Genomic DNA, 20,877 nt, shown 5'->3' with positions numbered 1-20,877 from the left:
TACAGGACCAATCTCCAGGAGTTAAGGTGAGTGGTGGGCAAGGTCCATGGCAGCACCAACAGTAAACCACCAGCAGCACGAGGGTGGTCGGGTGCAAATCAGTGTCAGGATCCCAATGCGTTTCAGTTGGGATCATTCACTGTAAAAAGAGGCTGCAGGTTCTGACTAGGAAGCCAGTCGGGCTGCACCAACAAGTGGGCTCAGGCCTTCCAATGCTTGGTGACTGGGGAGTGGGGGGAGGGGGACACCTTCGGTCTCTTCTCCAAGGCCCAGGGGCGACGGGTACAGGTCTGAAGGAACTTGTTTACAACTTTGGCCCGCTTCTACTCAGCCGCGGGTGATGGGTGCAGTGGTTGCTTCAAGAGTCTGGTTTTGATGGTTCTGGAGGCCTCAGAGTCTTCTCTTTTGGAGACTCTTAAGAACAGGTCCACTGTTCACGGGAAGTCTTGAGTCTTTTTCGAAGGAAGGCATTCCTCCCAAGTTTCTGGAGTCACTGATGTAGAATGACTCTACTTTGACGCTGTTTTCAACGAGGGATGCAGACAAGGCGGCAGGGTTGGTACCAGGTCAGATGCTTCTTCTCTCTTCTCTGCTTTTGCAGCTCCTCAGTGCCCTCTTTCTCTCTCCTTAGGTCATCAGGATCTGTTTCTCTGGTGCCAGGAACTCTAATTACTGAATTTAAGAGTGTTAGGGGAGTGTAGGGTAGTAGCCAATGGGCTACTGACCCTTGGGGTCACCACACCCCCTACGTGTCCGCTTCCTGTGGGAAGTGGACATAACCCTGCCCCAGAATTCCTCAGTATGCTATCACAAAGATGGTTACTTCTGAAAAATCCTGTCCACCTCACAGTAGCCCACCTTTAGGGGTGGTACTAGCCTGGAGGTGGCACGCCTACCTGACTAGCTAATTTTTCCACCTGTCCAGGTGCCAAGGGGGCCTGAACTGGGGGTGGCTTCCTCTTCTGTGAGGGGAGCCTGATACGCATTTCCAAGGTGGCAGTTTCTTTGAAGCTCTCCGGCCCAAGGAGGCTAATCAGCAGGTCATCCTGTGGGAATGGGTGTTATACCAAACATCCCTTTTTCAGTGAATCCATCATTTTTAAAATATTTCTTTTAAATGTTTTATACATATCACATAAATGAAATATCATTGCGAGTGCTGCATCATAACATGGAGCACACATCTTAGCAGTTTGACATGACCGATTTAGTTATTCACATCTATATGACCTTTCTTCCATTCGCTATTGGGATCCAATACAATATTCAACATATATCATCGCATTCTAGAGTATTAGACACAGACATTAAATAGGTGACAAAAGGTTCCCATATATCTTTTGGACGCGAAGACACAGGCATCTCTTTGCATTCAACTCCAATTGCTCTTTACAGTATATCCTGTCATCTACCCAATTTTGTAATTAGTAGCTTACTTGTTCCCCCAGGTCATAGCTACTCTTCTCTTGGCAAGTTGTAAAGCTACTGCTATAAATCTATGACTGCGCGGTTTTAATGGTTTCACAAGACCCACCAGGCAAAGTTGGGCGGTGCTGGAAACCATTATCCATAGCATGGTCCCTAAAGCATTGGTCACTTCATTCCAAAAGTAGTTTATCAATGGACAAGCCCCATGCAAGAAGTCTTCCCTCACATGCCCCCCTGTAAATATTTTGCATCCTCTCGCAGTCCATATTTGTGCAATTTGACGTGTGTAATACATTTGTTGGAGAAATTTAAAATGAATTAGTCAATTACAATTTGGGGATAAATAAGTGTGCAGCCGAAACCTCAGTCTTCAGTGGATAAGGGTGTATCTAGTACAACATTCCATCTATCTAGGGATTTATTCGAATCACTTAGTTTTTCAGTATGGGCAACATCATACAATTTGGTAGTGAGGCACCCGCGTGTTGGGTTAGTAACATCTGTAAAGGCTGAAGAGCAGGAAATTCCAAGGGAAAGGACAAGTAAGTATTTTTAATAGCCATCAGCAGACGCAAGTAGTTCAAAATCCAAAGCGGAGTTTGGCGTCTACCAGAGGAGCGATTCAATGGGGTAATGAAAGAGCCCTCCCGGAACATATCGCCCATGGTTCACAAGCCAGCATAGCTTGGGCTGTCGGTTCTTGCCTAACTGATATATCTGGATGGTGTATAAGAGGTAGGCCAAGGGCATAATGTGTAGTCTTGTGGGCCCGTAGTCCCATGGTCTGTCATGCGATAATCATACTCTAAAAGGAGTTGACCTCGGAGTGAGAAATACCAGTTCTCCTTTTTGGTATAAGGGTGGATAACTGGATATCATGTGCGTCCTCTGATTCTATAGCGATGTGCGGTATAAATTCAGGAGGGTGATAACAATAATGGGCAAAGTGTGCATGGGCACAGAGAATATAAGTGAAGATCTGGAGCTTTTAACCCTCCTTTCAGTGAAACCATCATGTAGCTGGGGAACTTGTTTTCACCAGTGTCCAGCATGTCTTGAGATGGCTTCTCTGGTCACATGTACTAGCAGTAATATGACTGACCAGCACAGGGGTTTATCTGTTCATGCAGATGTGCGATCACATGTAAGGATCAGCACCCTGCCTCAGGATGACTTATCAATAGTACATGCAGTCGTAGGGGACATGGCACAGAGGGATGTGTGACACGTCATATTTTCACTTTTGTCTGCACCAGGACACGCAGCCTGCAATGACAGTCTTGCATGTGCTTGGTGAGGGGCCCCTTAGGGTGGAACTTAGGGTCCCTCTTTAGTACCTCAGGCCCTAGGTACCATTTACTAGGAACATACAGAGGGTGCTAAAGGTGTTGCCAATTGGGGGAACAATTGCACAATTTTTAGGGGAAATCACTGGTACTGGGGACCAGGCAAAGTGTGTGGTGAGGGGGGTGGGTACTGCAACAAAAACCCAAATTCCTAGACTCGAGCTGTCATAGGCTCCTCTAATGCCTTCTCCCATTTTGCTTGCACATGAGGCATCATTCCCGGGAGGTCGTCCCGTAATGCTCAGTACATATTTTATATCAGTCTATGCCCCCCTACCAGAGCTAGGAGCGTAATCGGTGTACGGGAGGGCAATGACTCCACTGGGAAGCATGGCCACACCTCCCGTCGCAGATATTTTTGCGTATTGCAAGTACCATCCTGTTTCCCACGCAAAGGACATTGTGGAAACCTCCTGTGTGATAAACTGGCTGCCAAGGCATAGGTCACTGTAAAATCAAGAAGCATGAATAAAAGGAAGATCCAGAGTAGAGGAAGCAGTAAGTTAATTCCAAGTACAAAATAGTCCCATCCAACCAGCAGGCTATGCCAGGTACAACTCCACTAACTCATCAATAATCTGAGAACACCAGGTTCTATCACCATGGTGCTACTCAAATGAACCCACTGTATGTCAGGCCTATGGACCAGGAAATAAGCACATTACTACAGTCACTAACTACTTAGCAGCCCCCATCCCTTCACTACTTTATAGATATGGTCCCGGCGATCTTCAAGAACAGCTTCAAAGATTATATTGGCATTTCCCTTGCATACTGGGGTCGGCGTATTATTGTTGTGACCGCCTTCCCATATCCTACACACCTGGAAAATGAAATTGGGTGTACCCATAGGACAACCCCTCCCACACCCCCAAATTAGCAAAACAAGCAATGTCTCCCCACCATGGCTGTTGCGCAGGATCCCCTTTTCACAGTTTACCTCAGGATCCAACCAGTGAATAGCGCCTGCAAGTAAGCCGCTGTGTAGTGGAGTTCCATGTTGGGGATCTCAAGACCTTCCCATCCCCATATTTGTTTGAGCATGGTCAGTCCTACTAGTTTCCTCCTATTCGCCCAAAGCAGATCCACAATCTGGCTATTTCCATGAAATATCATCTGGGATCTCATGGAGCATGTCCTGACAGTATTCAGACACTAGGGAAGCATGATCATCTTTACTATGTCAGCCCTGCCCATCAAGGACAAAGGGAGGTCTCTCCAGAACCTGACAGACGACCACAAACCCTCCACTACCCTGCCAATGTTAAAATCCAGGAACTTCTGCTCTGTGTGAGCGATCATGATTACCAGATATCTCCCGCTGTCTGGCTACCAGGGGAGTCCCACATTTGGAAGTACCTCTGCAAGAATCTCAGCCAGCTCTCCCAGAGGGAACAGTTTAGACTTTCCTACGTTCACATGAAGTCCTGATACCTCCCCAAACTCCTTTAATGCATTCTGGATTATGGGTACGGAATACTCGGGGCTACTCAAGTAGGACATCATCAACGTATAATGAAACCACGTGCTTGTCTCACCCTCTGTAATCCCCCTGGGGTCCAGGGAACGGCACAGCACCTCCGCCATTGGCTCCACAGCCAATGCGAATAGGAGGGGTGGTAGAGTACACCCCTGCCGAGTGCCACTGTGCAGTTGAAATCTGCTCAAAACCCCCACACGCTAGTATAGAGTAGTTTGACCCGGTTTATATACTTAGGCCACCATCTCCAGTACTTTCCAAAGGTAGCCCCAGACCACTGAGTCGATGTCCCAGAATGCCAGGCAATAAGCATCACCTCTTAGCTGTGGTGCATGAAAGACGTGCAACAGTCGTCTCAAATTGTAAAGCGTACTTCTTTGTGGGATAAATACACTTTGGTCAGTGCGAGTTAAAGCTGTTATGCGGGGCAACAAACATGCCGCCAATATGCCACTGAGGATTTCAACATCCACGTTTAAAAGTGAGAGTGGCCTATACGAGGAGGCCTTAGTTGTGTCCATCCTGGTTTCTGCACCTGCACAATCAATGATTCACACATGGTGTCCAGCATCTGCCCCTTCTGGAGGTCCTCGTGGAAAACCTTGAGTAATCTGTCCACCACTGTGCTCTGCAGGGAGGACATCGACCCACTCCTACTTCCAAATCCCTCCACCCTCCCCTGGCGTTTTTGCTGTTCTCAGGCTTGTAATTGCTACAAGAATCTCCTCGCGAGTTATAGGCGTGTCCATGAGGCACTGTGTGTGAGAGCGTTCTTGGCAAGAAAGTCAGTGTACCGGTCGCTCAGCCTAACTACCTGTTCCTCGTATGTCCAACATAGATGGGACCTGAATACCTCACTAATGGCCAACTGTGTGCCGACCAAAACCCCCTTGTCATCTCGGAGCTCCAATACAGGGATCCGTAAATCATTTTGGCTGATCAATCAGGCTAGCATTACTCTCTGCTTCAGCATGAAGTCTGACGGGGCGCTCGCTGTGTATGTGTATTTCTCTAGTCTGCACCAGTTATCTAACTGTCCCTTATGAAACTGTCGCTATTCCTCGAGTCTATCAGGCTTCCCAGGGAGCCTTACGGGCACAGTAGAAGACTGCATACAGCCTCTCGTGTAACCACACTCCGAATATTACCGACCTACTCTAACCTAGCCATTGTAAAGAAAATGCATAGTGATAAAGTGTTGTATGAAAATATTCAGGGGTCTTGACAGTAAACAAAGTCTTTACCAATATACTTTGCAATCCTACTAGATGTTGCTAGATGATGTTATTCTACATCTGGAATACATCTGGAATACAAAATGTAACATTATTAGCTTCATGGCAGTTCTGCACCGTTACAAATTTTACTCTTATTCATGTAAACATCCCAAACTAAAATCTGTATTTACTGTCTGGTTAAAATCTACCTGTTCATTTGCAGTTTTTGTATTGATCAGACCTACTTATTGAAGTACGCCATTTGGATGTATGAGTTCTCCTTTTTTCTGAGGAGAGGTTTTAGGTTGCTTTTCTTCTATGTTTAAGTAGAGGAACTCCTTAATCTATCCCTGAGAGCAGTTACTATTGAGTCATTTTCTGAGCTTAACTCTGCCATATGACTTGCCGTGCTGAAAAGGGGTTTTAGATGTGTAATTCAAACGTTTTTGGACCAAGAAACTGTTAGAGGTTTCTCTTCAATTGAAGCATTGTGTGAATATTTCTTTATATTAATCTGTTTATTTTGACGCCCCACCATCTTTTCCCACGTCAGAGCGCAATTTATACATATTTACTCCAATCTAATATCAGGACATCAAGGTGAGGCATGAGAGTTATTAGTGTAGTGGCATTTGTTTAGTTTGAATGATGAGGAATGTGGACATCAATTGAAGGATGACGTGAGGATTGGAATCTCAACTTTTTTGCTTAATGAATCCTCCATGTTGGAAATAAATGTTGCCCATTTTATATTGCTTCTGTAATTTAGTCCATTTGTGTCTGGCAGGTCGTGGAACAGTGGTGACTGGAACAATGGAGAGAGGAACAGTGAAGAAAGGAGATGAATGTGAATTTATTGGACATAATAAACACATTCGCTCTGTTGTAACAGGTCAGATTCCGACTATGTGCCTACTTCTAAATGGTTGCATTTGAAACACAGACTGCTTTTATTGTGCCCTCTCTTGGATAAGTGGTCCTATGCCTAGCACGTCTACCAACTATCACCAACCACTATACATCGTAACTTGCTGTGCAGACCATGGTCTTTGGTTTTATCACTGTTGAGATTTTGTTTCAGCTGCATACATGCAGGAGGGCATAATCTCATTCTGTTGATAGACTTCCCAGTAATGTCTTGGAACCTTCCTTTTGTGGTCGATTAATACCTCTGGTTCAGAAAAATGCTGTAGGTTTGTGCCTAATGAAGATATACCTTCATCTGGTTGATAATAGGGGTTATTGGTATCAGTTTGGTATCCTCTTCTCGGCTTCTGTCCATCTTGACCTTATTATTTCTGTACACACTTTTCCTCACATTTTATAGATGGTTAAATATTTATGGATTTTTGGGGAGCCTTTGTGCACCTCATTTCATTACTACTTTGCAGGTATTGAAATGTTTCATCAAAGCTTGGACCGATCGGAGGCAGGCGATAACCTTGGTGCCCTTGTGCGAGGGCTGAAGAGAGAAGATGTTCGGAGGGGGATGGTGATGTGCAAGCCGGGTTCCATAAAACCCCATCAGAAAGTTGAGGCACAGGTAAGTGTGATTTGAGGAAACACAGAGGATGTGATGATTCATGTGGATTTTACAGAGTCATAGAGTATCCTCCTCATTCACAAATTGTCTAACGGGAGAAGAATCTCAGGATAGAGACCACATTCTAGAACTATGCGATTGGACGTGTTGTCAGAAATAACCTCTGTCAAGTGCTGTTATAACCAGGATAAATATCCTGGAATTTGCATGCGATTCAGTAATTATCTGACGGGTAGGTAGGCAGTACCTAGTTAATTGTTTTATATTGAGAAATAGAATCACTTTGTTTTCCATTCAAATGAGTTAAATGCAGAGACCCTGTGAAAAACATTGCATTTGTCCCTGATAAAAAACAAGTTAAAATAACTGTAGCACTCATCAGCATACTGTAAATTAAATATATCCTACCATGATACCATGCATATATAATTGAAGGAGTTAATCCGGTACCATTAAAACCAAACCTCTTACAAGATGCCCTTCACCTGCACCACTCGGTAACCCTATCCCTTTAGTCATAATCATATCCCTTTAATCCCTTACCTCCACTATTAGCCCTATACCCGTAACCTTTAAATCTATACCATTACACCCTATCCCTTAAACTCTAAACACCTGACCCTTAACTTCTAGCCCCTATAATCTCAAAACTTTAATAACCCTATATCCTTAAACCTAACTTTGTATACTTAACCCCTCTTCTTTACACCCTTAACCTATATCCCTTTGCAATTAATTCAATACATTTTGGAAACACACATGTAGTGTTATTTCTCCTAACCTAGGCATAAATAGCAAAGCAACCTTTTACCTACATTTGTCCTACCTTGCTCTACATAACGGTTCTAGCAATAACCTTTTACCCAGTTATGTGCTGAATAAATGTCGATTGGGTTCCTTGAAACTAGCCTCCTTTATTATGCATGAGGATTCTTAGCATCATATCTCAATCCCCTGCACATGACGTATATAACAGGATTAACATTCTCTGTACAAAAGTCATTGCTATCTTCATCCTTGGGAGACGGGGCTACTTTGCATGGTTACACTTATTGTTTCAAGTTAATTTACATAATAAACATATCAATTTAGGTAGAACCCCCAAGGCTACCCCTTTGATGTAAAAGAACTGCACCTTTACTAGGTAGCTAGAGGGGACACTTCTACGCTGACACTGAGGTCCCAACATGCTGAAGCTTCAATATGCAATGGTCTGACATCCCTTGAGTTGTGTCCAACTCGTGACCAAGACGGGGTCCTTTATTCTCTCCCATCAAGTAATGGGGTTGGCTCTTTCCTAGGGGATTCTTGGCTTCACACCCACATACAAGCTAGGTACTCTTAGGTAGGGTCCGCATCGTAGGAGTATGCAGAGATTACTGTTTTTAGATATGCCTGCATATGTTCATTGCTGTAGCACCATGGTAGAAATGTATCTACTGTTTTAGTGCTTGTAATCTCTTACGTTTGCTTCTGTCTACCGATTGTTGCTGCACATATGTTTTATACTAGAATGACACTGGTTTAGTAAATGCTTATTGAAAAGCGTCCCCAACTTTTTACTCTGATACTAAGTGAGCATGATTGACTGAGCAAAAAGTACTGTACTGTTTCCATGATCCCTGAAGGGTCAAGGGTTGTCATGTTCGATGGTTGCCAGAAACTATTCGCTCCTTGGTAAGGTTAGGGGGCTTATGGTGGTACTGAGCGCTATCTAGTCTAAAGGCTGACATATCCTACGGGGGGCCCGGAACCAGTCTTGTCACTATGCTCCTATATATTTTTAGAAACTATACAACAGCAGGGAAATGTGTTTTTTTTTGTTTTTTTTAAAGAATTCTTTTTTTAGAACTAATGAGAAGTTTTATTTTTGGGAGATTTACTTGCAATGTTTTAGGGCAGCATTAGGAGGTATAGACTGCCTATTCAATTGTATTTTTTAATATGGAAGGCAAGAAAGATTTTGGGATACGTCATTTTCCTAGATATTCTTATCTAGTAGGGGGAAAATACATAGCCTACTCTTTATTTCACTGCTCTGTTTTCTGATTCCCCACCTATCTTACTCCTGCAGGTTTATATTCTCAGTAAGGAGGAGGGCGGACGACACAAACCCTTCGTCACCAACTTTATGCCTGTGATGTTCTCGCTGACATGGGACATGGCCTGTAGGGTCATATTGCCCTCAAACAAGGTAACCCTGCCACATTAGACGGTGTTAACCCAGAGGTAGCCATACTTGTTGGGAGTTTTTTCTGTGGTGTTCCTTGTCACGTCTTCCATTTGTAAATAGCAGGTTTTGTTGTGACAATGTTCTACGGGCAGGGCCAAGTGATCTCATGGATTCTCACACTATGCCCTGTCTGTGCGGGGTCAGCCAGGGAATCTGTCCAAAGAAACAAGCTGTTTCGGCATGCTTGGCAGGATGAGTAGCTTTTTAAATAATAATAGTCGTAGTGTTTAAATTAACTTGTTTTTAATAACTGTATGCTGTTTTTGAAGCTTTCTTGCTCTCATCCAGCAAGAGGTAAAATGGGCCATCATTCAAGTTGGTTTATGGTTTGAGTCGTTTTTATTGAATATCCGGCAAGATAGAACATTACACCCACCTACAACCACTGGCCGGCGGGGAACATCGCAGTCAATATCAAACTTTATTAAGGAGAGCGAGAAAGAGATAAAGAGAGATTAGAAGAAAGTGAAGAGGAACCCAAGAGATGCAGGAGAGCGAGATGACAGGTAGCCACCCACAACTCGAGATAGGACTTGGTAGGGATCATGGGCTGTGTTTCCTTCAGGTGGAGTGGCGTGGCCGTTAGGGGAGTTGTGGGGAATCGCAAGACCTTTAAATATCAGGGGCTTGTAAGCTCAATGAACTCGAAGGATAAGTATGCCACAGTGGACCTCCAAGTCTTGTTGAATTTAGGCAATGTGCGATTAATCCCCGTACTGATCCTTCCATCCCCACCACCTCCCACAGTCTGTGCAACCAATCTAATTTAGTCTGGATGTCGGTCGTGCCCCATTTTGCTTGGCCGCCCCAAGGCTAGAGTGATCGCCCTGCCCCTACAGGACCAAAGAGGGTATGTGAGAGGGTTGGGTAGACCCAGCAGTATGTAACTAGGGAAGCTAGGGAGTTCTGTCTGGTATATGTGATCAATTAAGGGCAGAATAGTTTCCCAGAATGCCTTTATCTTAGGGCAGTGCCAGAGAATGTGGGACAGATTTCCCGCTTGCCCGCATTGGCGCTAGCAGAGGTCGCTGCTGCGAGGCTTTTCCTTGGCGACCCGCGCCGGGATGTAATACCAATAGTGCACAATTTGCAGGAGCATTTCCTTCCCCGATGTACTGCAAGATGATGCCCGGGCCCAGTGAATAATGTCCGCGCAATCTTTGGGTGTGATCTCCCGACCCAACTCAGATACCCACCTGCGCTGCGGATTTAGCCTGAATCTTAGCCTTGTTGTGAAAACCATAGATATCTGATCGGAGGAGTTTGTTTGAGGTGCAGGTAATGTACCAGAGCTCATATTTTGTGAGGAGCCGACCTGCATGCAGACAGACCTGGGGTTGTGTGACCCAGAGGCGCAGTGCCGAATACTGCAGTACGGGTCCTTGGGGATCCCATAGTGGGCCACCAACCAGGGAAAATCCAGGATTCCCTGTTCATCAAAAAGGTTGCCGATACGCTTACAGTTGCTTCTTGTCATTTCAAATAGTGCGTGGGACCGGGGAGATGTACTTGCTCAGTGGGCAGTGATGCAGAGGGAGCCAGGGGACCTTAGAAATGTGGATCCTGCTCTGTCCATGAAGCACCAATGTTTTTCGGACTCTAGTTGGTACCGTTCTATCATCCACCCATAGTAGCGCCCGAGATGTGTGACACCGAGGCCTCCTTCGTCCTGCCTAAAATATGTGATGTGACAAAAAATGCGCAGCTTCTCCCCCCCCCCCCCCCCCCCCCCCCCTCTCCAAAAGAAGCTATTGATGAGTTGCTACATTTGAGGCAGCGTCGTAGATGGTGGACATAGGGGGAGTGCCTGCATAATGTAGAGCAGACTGGGCAGAATCGTCATTTTGACGGCAGCTATCTTGCCCAGCCATGAAAGGGCATGTTTCTTCCAACTGTTCAGTTTGTGGCGGACCTTGGCCAATGCCTCCGAATAGTTCACCTGGGCAGTCTTCGCAGTGGTTGAAAAAACCCGGAGCCCCAGGTAAATAATGTTGCTAGCAGCCCATGAGAATGGGAAGTGCAACGATAGTTGGTGTTGATCCGCTGCTGGCAGCGTGAGGCTCAAAGCTTGAGTCTTTTTCAAGTGGATTTTAAAGCCTGACTCCGCACTAAAGGCCTCGACCTCCACCAGCAGAGGGAGGAGAGACAGCAGTGGGTGGGTTAGGAAAAAGAGCACACATCCGCGTACAACAAGAGCCTGTGCTCCCTATCTCCCATCCGGATCCCAGTGATCGCCGGGATTTGGCGGACCCTTTCGGCGAACAGCTCCATATAGAGTGCGAAGAGGAGGGCAGAAAGGGGACACCCCTGCCTCATGTCGCATCCAGTCTGAAAGGGACGAGAGACCACCCCATTTACCCGATTGCGGGCCTGTGGACCGTTATACATGCAACTTACCCATTTCCGAAATCGCCCCCGAACCCAAAACAGCAGAGAACCTGTTGCAGATAGGGCCAAAGGACCTGGTTGAATGCCTTTTTGGCATCCACCAAGAGGAGAATCGCTGGGGTCTGGGTTCATTGTGTCTTGTCCAGTAAGTGACATAATCGTCGAGTCCTGTCACTGCAATTGCGGTCTGGGATAAAACCCGATTGGTCTGGGTCCACCAGGCCTTCCATGTGGGGGGCCAAGCGTGGTTCCAAAATACTGGTAAAGATCTTCGGTCCCCGTTAAGCAGAGATATAGGGCGGTAGGAGGCACACTATCTAGGGTCCTTTCCTGGTTTAGGAATGACCACTACCTCTGCCATGGACATCGATGGGGCAAGTTTCCCAGACGTGCTAAAGTTGTTGAACAGGCGCGTCAAGAGAAGAGCAAGGTCTAAAGCAAAGATCTTATAAAAGTTGACTGGGAAGCCGTCTTCGCCTGGGGCCTTACCAACCGAAAGGCCCTGGATGGCCCGAAGAACCTCATCCGGACAAATGTCCGAATCCAGCCTGTTCGCAACGGAGCCCAGAAGCAGGGTCCGTGGCGCCACTTGCGTACACTCCTTGGCCGCAGTAGGGTCCAGGCTCTCGGCTGTGTAAAGAGCCTTGTAGAAGGACTAAAATTTGGACGCTATGTCCCCATCCGTGTGCAAGGTCGCACCCCGCTCAGTCGTGAGTTCAGCGACCCGACGTCTCAGCCCGTAGAGCGTGCAACAACAGTCTCCCTGCCTTGTTACCTCCCTTGTAATCGGGCTGCATATTGCGGAGCAAGGCATATTCAGCGCAATTGAAGTGTAACGACCATAGTTGCTTCCAGGCCTGCAGTAGTTGCCGTGTTTGGACCGCCCCTGTGCGGCGATGCACCCCCTCCAGTTCTCTAATTTGATCCTCCACTTCCCCCCCTTTGCCTTATGGTCCTTATTCAGGCCCGCCACCATGGCAATACAGAGTCCGCGAAGGACAGCCTTCAGGACGTCCCAATGCATGTCAACCCCCACCGAGCCTACGTCATTCACTTCCAAATAGGATTTGATAGCGCGCCGCAGTTCAGTGATATTAGCATCATATGTGAGCAAGTTATGGTTTAAGCGCTCTGCCCCGGTGCGCCGCCCGGAAGAAGTAACGTCAATATGACAGGGAGTGATCCGAGAGCGCCGCCACCCCAATAGACATCCTCCATGGACGCTGTGACCCTAGGTGACGTCCAAAATAGATCAATGCAGGCGTACGTTTGATGGGCCACAGAGAAAAGGGTGTATTCCCTTGCTGTTGGAAAGCGGTAGCGCCGAGCGTCCGCGAGACCTGCCTCCCCAGTTTCTGAAGCATACAGTTGGAGATCGAGCCTGTGTGTACCACCCTAAGCGTCGACCTATCCAGCTTCGCAGCAGGGACCAAGTTAAAATTACCACCGATTATGAGGTCCTCATCGGGAGACTCCAAAATTGAACTTATTGTGTCCCGTAAGAAGGCCTCCTGTTGCTCGTTAGGGCTATAAACCAAGGCTAATGTGTGCACTCGTTCCCCCAGCAGTACCCTCAAGGCCAGAAGGTGCCCAGCGACCTCCATGTGGGTTCCCACCTCCGTCCCCTGAAAGTGCGTAACCAAAAGGATCGCCACGCCAGCCTTCTTACCCGGCCCGATGAAAAATATTGTCTATCGAACCATTTGGACCTAAGCCGCTTCCAGTCGGCCCGCATGAAGTGGGTCTCCTGTATGAGGCAGATATCGCACTTAGCACCCCACAACAAGGTAAGAAGCGTGCAGCTCTTTACTGGCGAGTTAAGACCCCGCACATTGAAGCTCATAATTGCAACTTAAAATCGTGTCATGTGGGAATGTAAGGAGAATCGGATATACATGTGCCCCCCTCCCGCGCCTCACCAATGGGCCTCCATACCAGCCCGCCCCCCCCCCCTCCTGATGCAGCTCCCGTAGTAACCCTCTAGCCAGACAACGCAGATCCAATGTGTGTGTGAGGAGGTAGGCCCAGGGCATTCCCCCTCGGGGACACCAAGTGTCCAGAGTGCCCCCGAGGTGGAAAAGCAGATACAACACATAAGCAGCGCATCCCCTATATGCACAGCAGGCTCATGCTCCTCCCTAAGGTCGCCTCGTCGGCCTCATCCTCCCCGTACCCCCCACCCCTGCTGCCCCAGCTACCAGAGTCGATGATTCACCCTACCTGTCCGGGAGTTGATAGCAGGTCTATATTGTACAATAAGAGGGAGAGGTCTTTTCTACAAGGGCGATAGCCACTCCTAGTGAGTGGTAGGTCCAGCCTCAGCGGGTGCCCTAAAGTATGAGAGAAAACAAAGAAAGCTGGGCGGTTCCTCAAACTAAGGAATGTACATGTCCCTGTATTGTCTAGGATGTTGTAGGGTCTCGTGGAGTCCTACAGTTGGGCATCCATTTTGTTGGATGTAATGCCCTCACACTCCCTTTCAGGTGTCATGCTTCATCATCTGGGCTGCTCCTCGTTTGATCGGAGGTGCAATACCCAACAGGCGTCACCTCAAAGAGGGGCTCTTTGGCGGAGATCTTCTATCCAACTGCAGTCAGGTGAAGTGCGGATGTGGGGCCAGAAAAACGTAGACGTGTTATGTGAGTTTTAAAATAAAGCCTGGAGTACCAGGGTTAGGTTTCTTCTGGGGGTGCCCTGCTCTAATTAAAAGTTATAAGACTAACCGGTACTCGCTGGAATATTATGCTTCCAATTACGAGTCTCGGTTCAGTTAGTGCTCTGATCGGTCAACCTGTTTCTCGCGTATGTGCAATGACTGGCGATTATTCAGGACCTCAAAATAAAGAATTATCTAGGGTTGCAACTGTCTACGTCAGTGTGATCTAACTCAGTATCTAATGTTAAATATATACAAGTGGATTCTCTAACAGGAAAAGTGTTCCATGTATTATACCTGTGTTGAGCTGCATCTACCGAATAGGTTTAGTATACAGACAACAACAGTATCTGGCGGGTTTCACATCGGGTTCTGTCATCCAACATGTAGTTGTTAACGGCTGTGTAGCCTGCTTTGGCACCTACCCCTTGCCACCGGATCCCGGTCTCTCATGGGCTGGGAGAGAAGGCAAAAGAAGAGGGAGAAGAAAGAGATCTGAAAAAGAAAGAGAAGAACAAAGGAAGACATCAGTGTCTTCTTCCAACAAGAAAAGATCGCACTGACTTGCAAGGGTCCATGTGTCCGACGATAGTTCATCACCGCTCAGATGATGGGGCTCCCCCACCAAGACCGATATCTCAACCTACTGGGTTCAGACTATTTGTTCAGACTGCAGGTCGCAGCATTCCGACCCCCAGGATCCTTCAATGGTTGCCGTCTGCAGAGCTCTCCCGGCGTTGTAGCTGTCGCAGCAAGACCTCCCTTTCTTGTTGGCCCTGCTCCTCCGACGGTTTCGTCTGGGCACCCCTCCTAGGGCCACGTCTTCTACCCGTTCTTGGCGGCTTCCCGGGTGCTGGACCTTCCTCCAGCGCATCTGAGTCCTCCGCCATTGTCCAGGCGCTACCCAGCACGGCCTTCGCTTCCTGTAGATTCCACACTTCATGCGTTTCATTCTGCCAGACAAAGGATAGGCGGAATTGGTGCCCCCATCGGTACCGAACACCCTGCTCGCGGAGGAAGGATGTGACCAACCGTAATTTCCTACGCCGCTGCAGGGTGAGGGGCGAGAGATCCTGGAAGACTCCCACTTGGGGGCCCTCAAATTCATCCGTTGTTCGATCGCGAGTAGCGGCCATGATAATCTCCTTCTGTCGATAGGAATGCAGGCAAGTCAGGATATATGTGGTTGGCGCGGGCCACCCGGCTCGGTGAGTGCGATCTAACGTGACCTCCTTGTCCCGCAGCTCCGGAGCCATGTGCCGAAAGAGACTAAGGATCCAATCCTCCAGCTTGCCGCCATCTGCCTGAAGTGGCACGCCCTTGATACCGATGTTAGAGCGCCTCGAGCGGTTTTCCATATCTTCCAGCTTGAGGTATAGCTCCTCATTCCTCTCACGAAGGTCAATGTGTTCCCGGCCCTGCTTAGTGAGTTCCTCCTCTCGGCGGACGCCATTGCATTCCAGAGTATCCACTCTGTCCCCCACCTCACTGAGCTCCGCCCGGAGCTGCTTGACCTCGGAGGCCATCTCTTGGCGCAGGCCTGCAAAGTCTTCTCGGAGCGAGCTGAAGAGCTGTTCCATGAATTCTTTTGTGATTGGTTCAGCGGCATGCCAGGCCTCTGGATCCGTCCCCACCCCGCCAGCCTTCTATCCGCCCGTTTTCTGGAACTTATCTTTGATGGAGGGGTCCTTACTCGTGGTGTCTTTCTTGGAGCGTTGAGTGGCCATGGCTGCAGCTTGCAGGACCCAGGGCTGCAATGCCCACCCCACGCAATGCGTCAGGTAAAGAGATAGAGGCTCTTCCAGCCGCCCACTAATTCAAATTGTGTATAAGGGGCCACACCTAGGCCCCAGTCCCTGGGGACAACCGACTCTCGTCCCCCCTCACTCCCACAGGGGCACCTGGACCGTGTCCAGCCGCGGCAGGCAGGTGGTCACCCCGCCATGCCTCCAAATCCATTAACTTCCCTCGTCTCTGTGCACCACCAGATAAGTCAGCAGGCCAGCCACAGCCGCAGATACAGGTGCTGGCACCCCACTCTTAGATCTCAGTTCTCCACCTGATCGGCCTGTCTATCAGAAAGGTTCCAGACCCGACCGGGGCGCTTAAGACCGGCTGGCCCATAAGACCCTGTTTATTAGCGCGGACAGCCGTGGGCAGGCCCGCTCTGTGTCCAGAAGCTGAAGTCCATTTTGGGGTCAGGGACCGCTCCCACAAGCTGCGGCCTGTAGTCTAGTCAGCCTACCAGCTCACAGTGTCTCTAGCCGGGACCGGGCCGCCCCTAGGCCGTGGTTCCACAAGGCCATTGCCACAGGCCACTCAAACCTGCTCTTTGGGATTTTTGGCGTTGGTCCATGCACTCAGTAGGCACCTTGGGACAGCCCTCTCGCTGCCCCTGTCGCCGCTCGGCACCACGGGCCTCTGCGACCGATGCCTACAGTGTTTGGAGTTGCTCAGGTGTCCCCCGGAACACTCATTGCCCAGCTCACCCTGGGGACACTGCTTAGCCCTTTCTAGGGTCCAAATGTCGCCGATGGATGCCTTAATTCGGCCTCTGCGAGCGGAGCCCCTAGAAAACGGTGCTACTCCACCGCCATGTTGCCCACGCCCCTCTTCAAGTTGGTTTAGAATTGATTACTTCCTCTTTAATCAGTCAGCCAGAAAGTAAATGGAGTGAAGCTCAATGATGTAGCAATGTGCTCATTATTGCACAGAGTGGTCTAGCGGAGAACCCAGGAAAACATGCCAAGCTTCAACTTGGCAATATAGCTTGTATACAATGTCTCCTCTATCAAATTCTATTACCACGCTGTTGTCATGAGTCCCTTTAAGCGGAAGAAGACACGCACACAAATATTGTTACATCATGTTTATATTGTTAAAATCCTAGCTAATAAATGCCTGAGCTTAGTAATTAGAAATAATCCCCCCCTAGAGTGATCATGTTTGACCTCTACCCCGTTGCACTCCCCATCTGCATGAAACTCCTACACAACTATACTGACCAGACCATAGCTTTTTCCTAAATGTTATCTCGCTCTTTACTTTAGTGTTTATTTTCCCCAAATTAGCTTGCTTGTGTTTCCTGTGTAGCTTTGCAATCCTGTTTACTATTGTATGCTTTCCCTTTTACCACATGCCTTGACGTCTTTTTTGTGATTTGCCTTACTCAGCAAATGTGCTTAACCTTCCTCCATTTTTATTTCTTGCACATCTTACCTGCCCTCTTCTCTCAAGTTTTGCTTTACTGACTTTTCGCCTGAGCTTTGCTTTACTGTCTCTCTCATATAGGAGCTGGTAATGCCAGGGGAAGACACATCTCTGATCCTTACCCTGCGGCAGCCTATGGTCCTGGAGAAGGGCCAGCGATTCACCCTGCGGGACGGCAACCGAACCATCGGGACAGGCCTGGTCACTAATGTCCTGGAGACCAAGCCAGAGGATGTTGCAATCTGGAGCTGAATGCCTGCTTTTTAAACACTTACGTTGAAGGAGGGGTGATGGAGGAGAGATGGCAGGGATAAGAGAGCAAATATACCTTGAATGTTCTGAAGGAAGCCCTATGCGCAGCTGACTCAGTTGCTAAAAACATGGACTAAGTATTGGTCCTTCTGGTCTCTTTTCTCACGTATCCTCCTTTTCAGAAAGTTGTTTCCGCTCATTACCCCACAACTGCAGAATGCCAGTTTTTCTCTGTATGAATCCCTTGTTCAATCCTCTGCTCTTCACTGCTCCCAAGAAGCGTTGACTTTGTTAAACTTCTCAAAGATTGGATTTGACATGTTCAACACTGGTGGTTTGTATTGGAATAACCAGTGTTTGCTAAAGTCTTCATACTTAATTTGCCTCGCCCTTGAGATTAGAACATCCACCTTCAGGAGACATCCCTAATGAAGACTTATCTGTCAGAAAGCTCAATACGATTGGGCCCTAAACTATTTTGTATATAATATAATAAATAAGAAAAATCATGACCAGGCTACTGTTATAGTCTGTTTGCCTAGACTGTCTTTATTGGAAATAGTGTGCCTAAAATGGCTTTGTAAATATGTTTTTTTATTTTTCTATTTTTCTTTATTTGCTTAGCAAGAAAACTATCTCGGTTATACACTGCTACACGGCTACATACAAAATCAATAATATAAACACAAAAAAAACATTAAAATGTATTTTTGTAGGACTGTTCTATTACCATACAGTGGAATGCATACTTAATATTCATAATGTATTCAAATACTTTATTTCGGATAAATATCAACCAGTAAAACATGCGATGAATACATTCATAAAACATAAAATTGTTATGCAATCATTTCAGGGATAAGATACCATATATGTCCTTTTAAAATTTCACAGACAAAAACCATGCATTGTACAATCAAAAAGAACCGAGATGCAACATCCTTAGGTAGTGTGGGGAAATCGGATGTGTGGTGTGGTTGTGTGACCTCATCATGTAATACACTTATCAACACTTTTAGAACCCTTAGGTTTAGTTTGTCAAACCTTCATCTCACCCCGAGCAGCTGCGGCTGTAAGCATCAAGTCTAACACAAAGGAACAAGTGTAACGCATTTAAACCACACCAAAACAATTGAAGAAGTAATCAACAAGACACCAAAGAAATCGGATTCCAATTTATAAAAACAGACTGTACTTTAAGACTCCACAACTAAAAAGATCTGACGGAGGGTTCCGGAGTTAAAGAAAATTACAAGGTATAGTATATCAAGTTATTTCACTCAACTGCAATCAAACCGTGTCAAATTCAATGATTTTGACATTTAAAAAAAGGTTCACTAAAAAGTTTGAACTAGTTGGAATTCGATTACTTGGAGTCACTTTAGGCGACCAAGTCCAGTATGGAGCCAGTCAGAGGGATCAACAAAGTCAACAGAAACCGTTACCTCAGCAGGTGAAGCAGTCTTCAGTTAGTTCCAGGCACTTTTATCCTTTGCAGGGCTTTCCTATGGAAGTGGTCCTGATGCAAGGGATGAAGGATGCTGGAGATGCTCAAAGGATGCTGTGTATGTGATGCGGCCGACGGGGGACCTTGCTACAATTATTCCTCGGTCCAAGAAGGGGGTGAGTCGGTCCTGTTCACAGAGTCGACGTACGTTTAAGTTCTCTCAGTGCTGGCAGAAGTCCATTTGTCACTGGACTATCGGATTCCCAGTATTGCGGTCACAGGCCAATCCTTCCTGGGTCTATGACACATTGTCTGGGGAACCAGCTTCACTCTGATGGCACACCCGAGCTCAGCAAACTTGGGTACAACTTTGTGTGTTTGGTCCTGGTCACAACTTCTTCTCGAGCTGGACACAGCAGGCACAGTCCCTCGTCTTTAATAACCACCAGGTTTAGTAGGCGCAGTCAAAGCTGGTGCAGTCTCTCTTTGCTGGTCCCATAGTGCAGCAGGGCAATCTTCTTCGGTCCTTCTTACCGTCCATTTAAGATATGAAGGCCCCCCTTTTACTCAGAAAATGCCTTAGAGGCAGGATGCGGTTGATACCCAATGGGCTACCAGGTTCCCTCCGACCTGGTGACCACTACCTCTAAAGTGTGGCATCTGGGCATCCCAGAATGCACCGTTCTGCCCACACCCAAGTAGCAGAATTACTCTCCTGGCATGTGGAACTCCCTAGTCCAACCCAGAGGTGTGGCTAACTGGCTACCAAGGGGGCCTTGAAAACCGGTTTGGCAATTTGTTTCCTCTCTTCTGTCCCAAGTGCCAGCCTGTCTGCCTGAACAATGGAGCAATCCCTCTCCCAAGTGTTACCCATTTGCAGTTCAAAGATGGCTCCGCCTTTGAAGTTTGCCTTTTAGGCCAACACCCATGTGGCTTTTTGCTGGAGGAAGGGGACACCTCCTTCCAGAGCAGGTCCCTATTGTGTCTTTTCCTGGGAATTATTAGCACCTCTCCCCAGGAGGGCAGAAAGCTGTCTCTGTAACAGGACCTGTGCACAACTAGTATAGGCACAGGGTACTAAAGGCAACAAAGTGAAAACTTTGCTAAAGTTGCGCACTGCAGTTTCGACCGGAGGATAAAGTCTGGCTTAATGTAACATTCTGTTTGATATCTTGGATGACCCACTTTGGTCACATTGTTCAAGAGTTAGGACAGCTAAGGTATCCGCTTGTAACTACACTCGCCAACTGAGCATCCACCCTTTTCCTCCATAAAAATGACAGTTCCATGTTTTTACTATCAGAACATGTAAAATTACAGGTCCTGATCGTGGAATATGTTGCACCCTGCTTTAGGACTTGATAGGCCTGCCATAGCTGTGACGTACACATATACCAATGGGAGTTTGGCTTTGCCATTGCGTTAAATGGAAATGTTAGGCCAGGCAATTAAAACTGCTCTTCCAGTTTGCAGATGGCAGTCTGGGAGTCTTGTTTTACCAATGTCACCACCCAGGGTGGCCCAATGAGTCCCTGGGGGACCCTCTAATTTGGAGGCTCTGGGTACCCCGGGTACCATTTACTAGGGACTTACAGATAAGTTAGCTCAGTCAATGGGATAAGAGCCAATTCGGCAAACCAGTTTATGGGAAAGGGCACAGGCACCAAGGTCTGGTTA

General features: G+C 47.4%; 1 protein-coding gene across 1 annotated transcript in view; it reads left to right on the top strand.

The window, feature by feature from the left end:
• TUFM (Tu translation elongation factor, mitochondrial) overlaps window positions 1–18,265 on the top strand; it is a 136,301-nt gene extending 118,036 nt beyond the window's left edge. Inside the window, exons 8-11 of the mRNA XM_086932375.1 lie at window positions 6,259–6,363; window positions 6,863–7,014; window positions 9,089–9,208; window positions 17,583–18,265. Coding sequence (XP_086788501.1) covers window positions 6,259–6,363; window positions 6,863–7,014; window positions 9,089–9,208; window positions 17,583–17,753 — 548 coding nt within the window. The 3' untranslated portion in view covers window positions 17,754–18,265. The remainder of the gene's footprint in view (window positions 1–6,258; window positions 6,364–6,862; window positions 7,015–9,088; window positions 9,209–17,582) is intronic.
• The last annotated feature ends 2,612 nt before the right edge of the window (window positions 18,266–20,877 follow it).

This window comes from Lissotriton vulgaris, chromosome 7 (genome assembly GCF_964263255.1).
Source record: "Lissotriton vulgaris chromosome 7, aLisVul1.2, whole genome shotgun sequence".
Lineage (NCBI taxonomy): Eukaryota > Metazoa > Chordata > Amphibia > Caudata > Salamandridae > Lissotriton > Lissotriton vulgaris.
The sequence above is the reverse complement of the archived record's forward strand: the minus strand, read 5'-3'. Positions and strand labels throughout refer to the sequence as shown.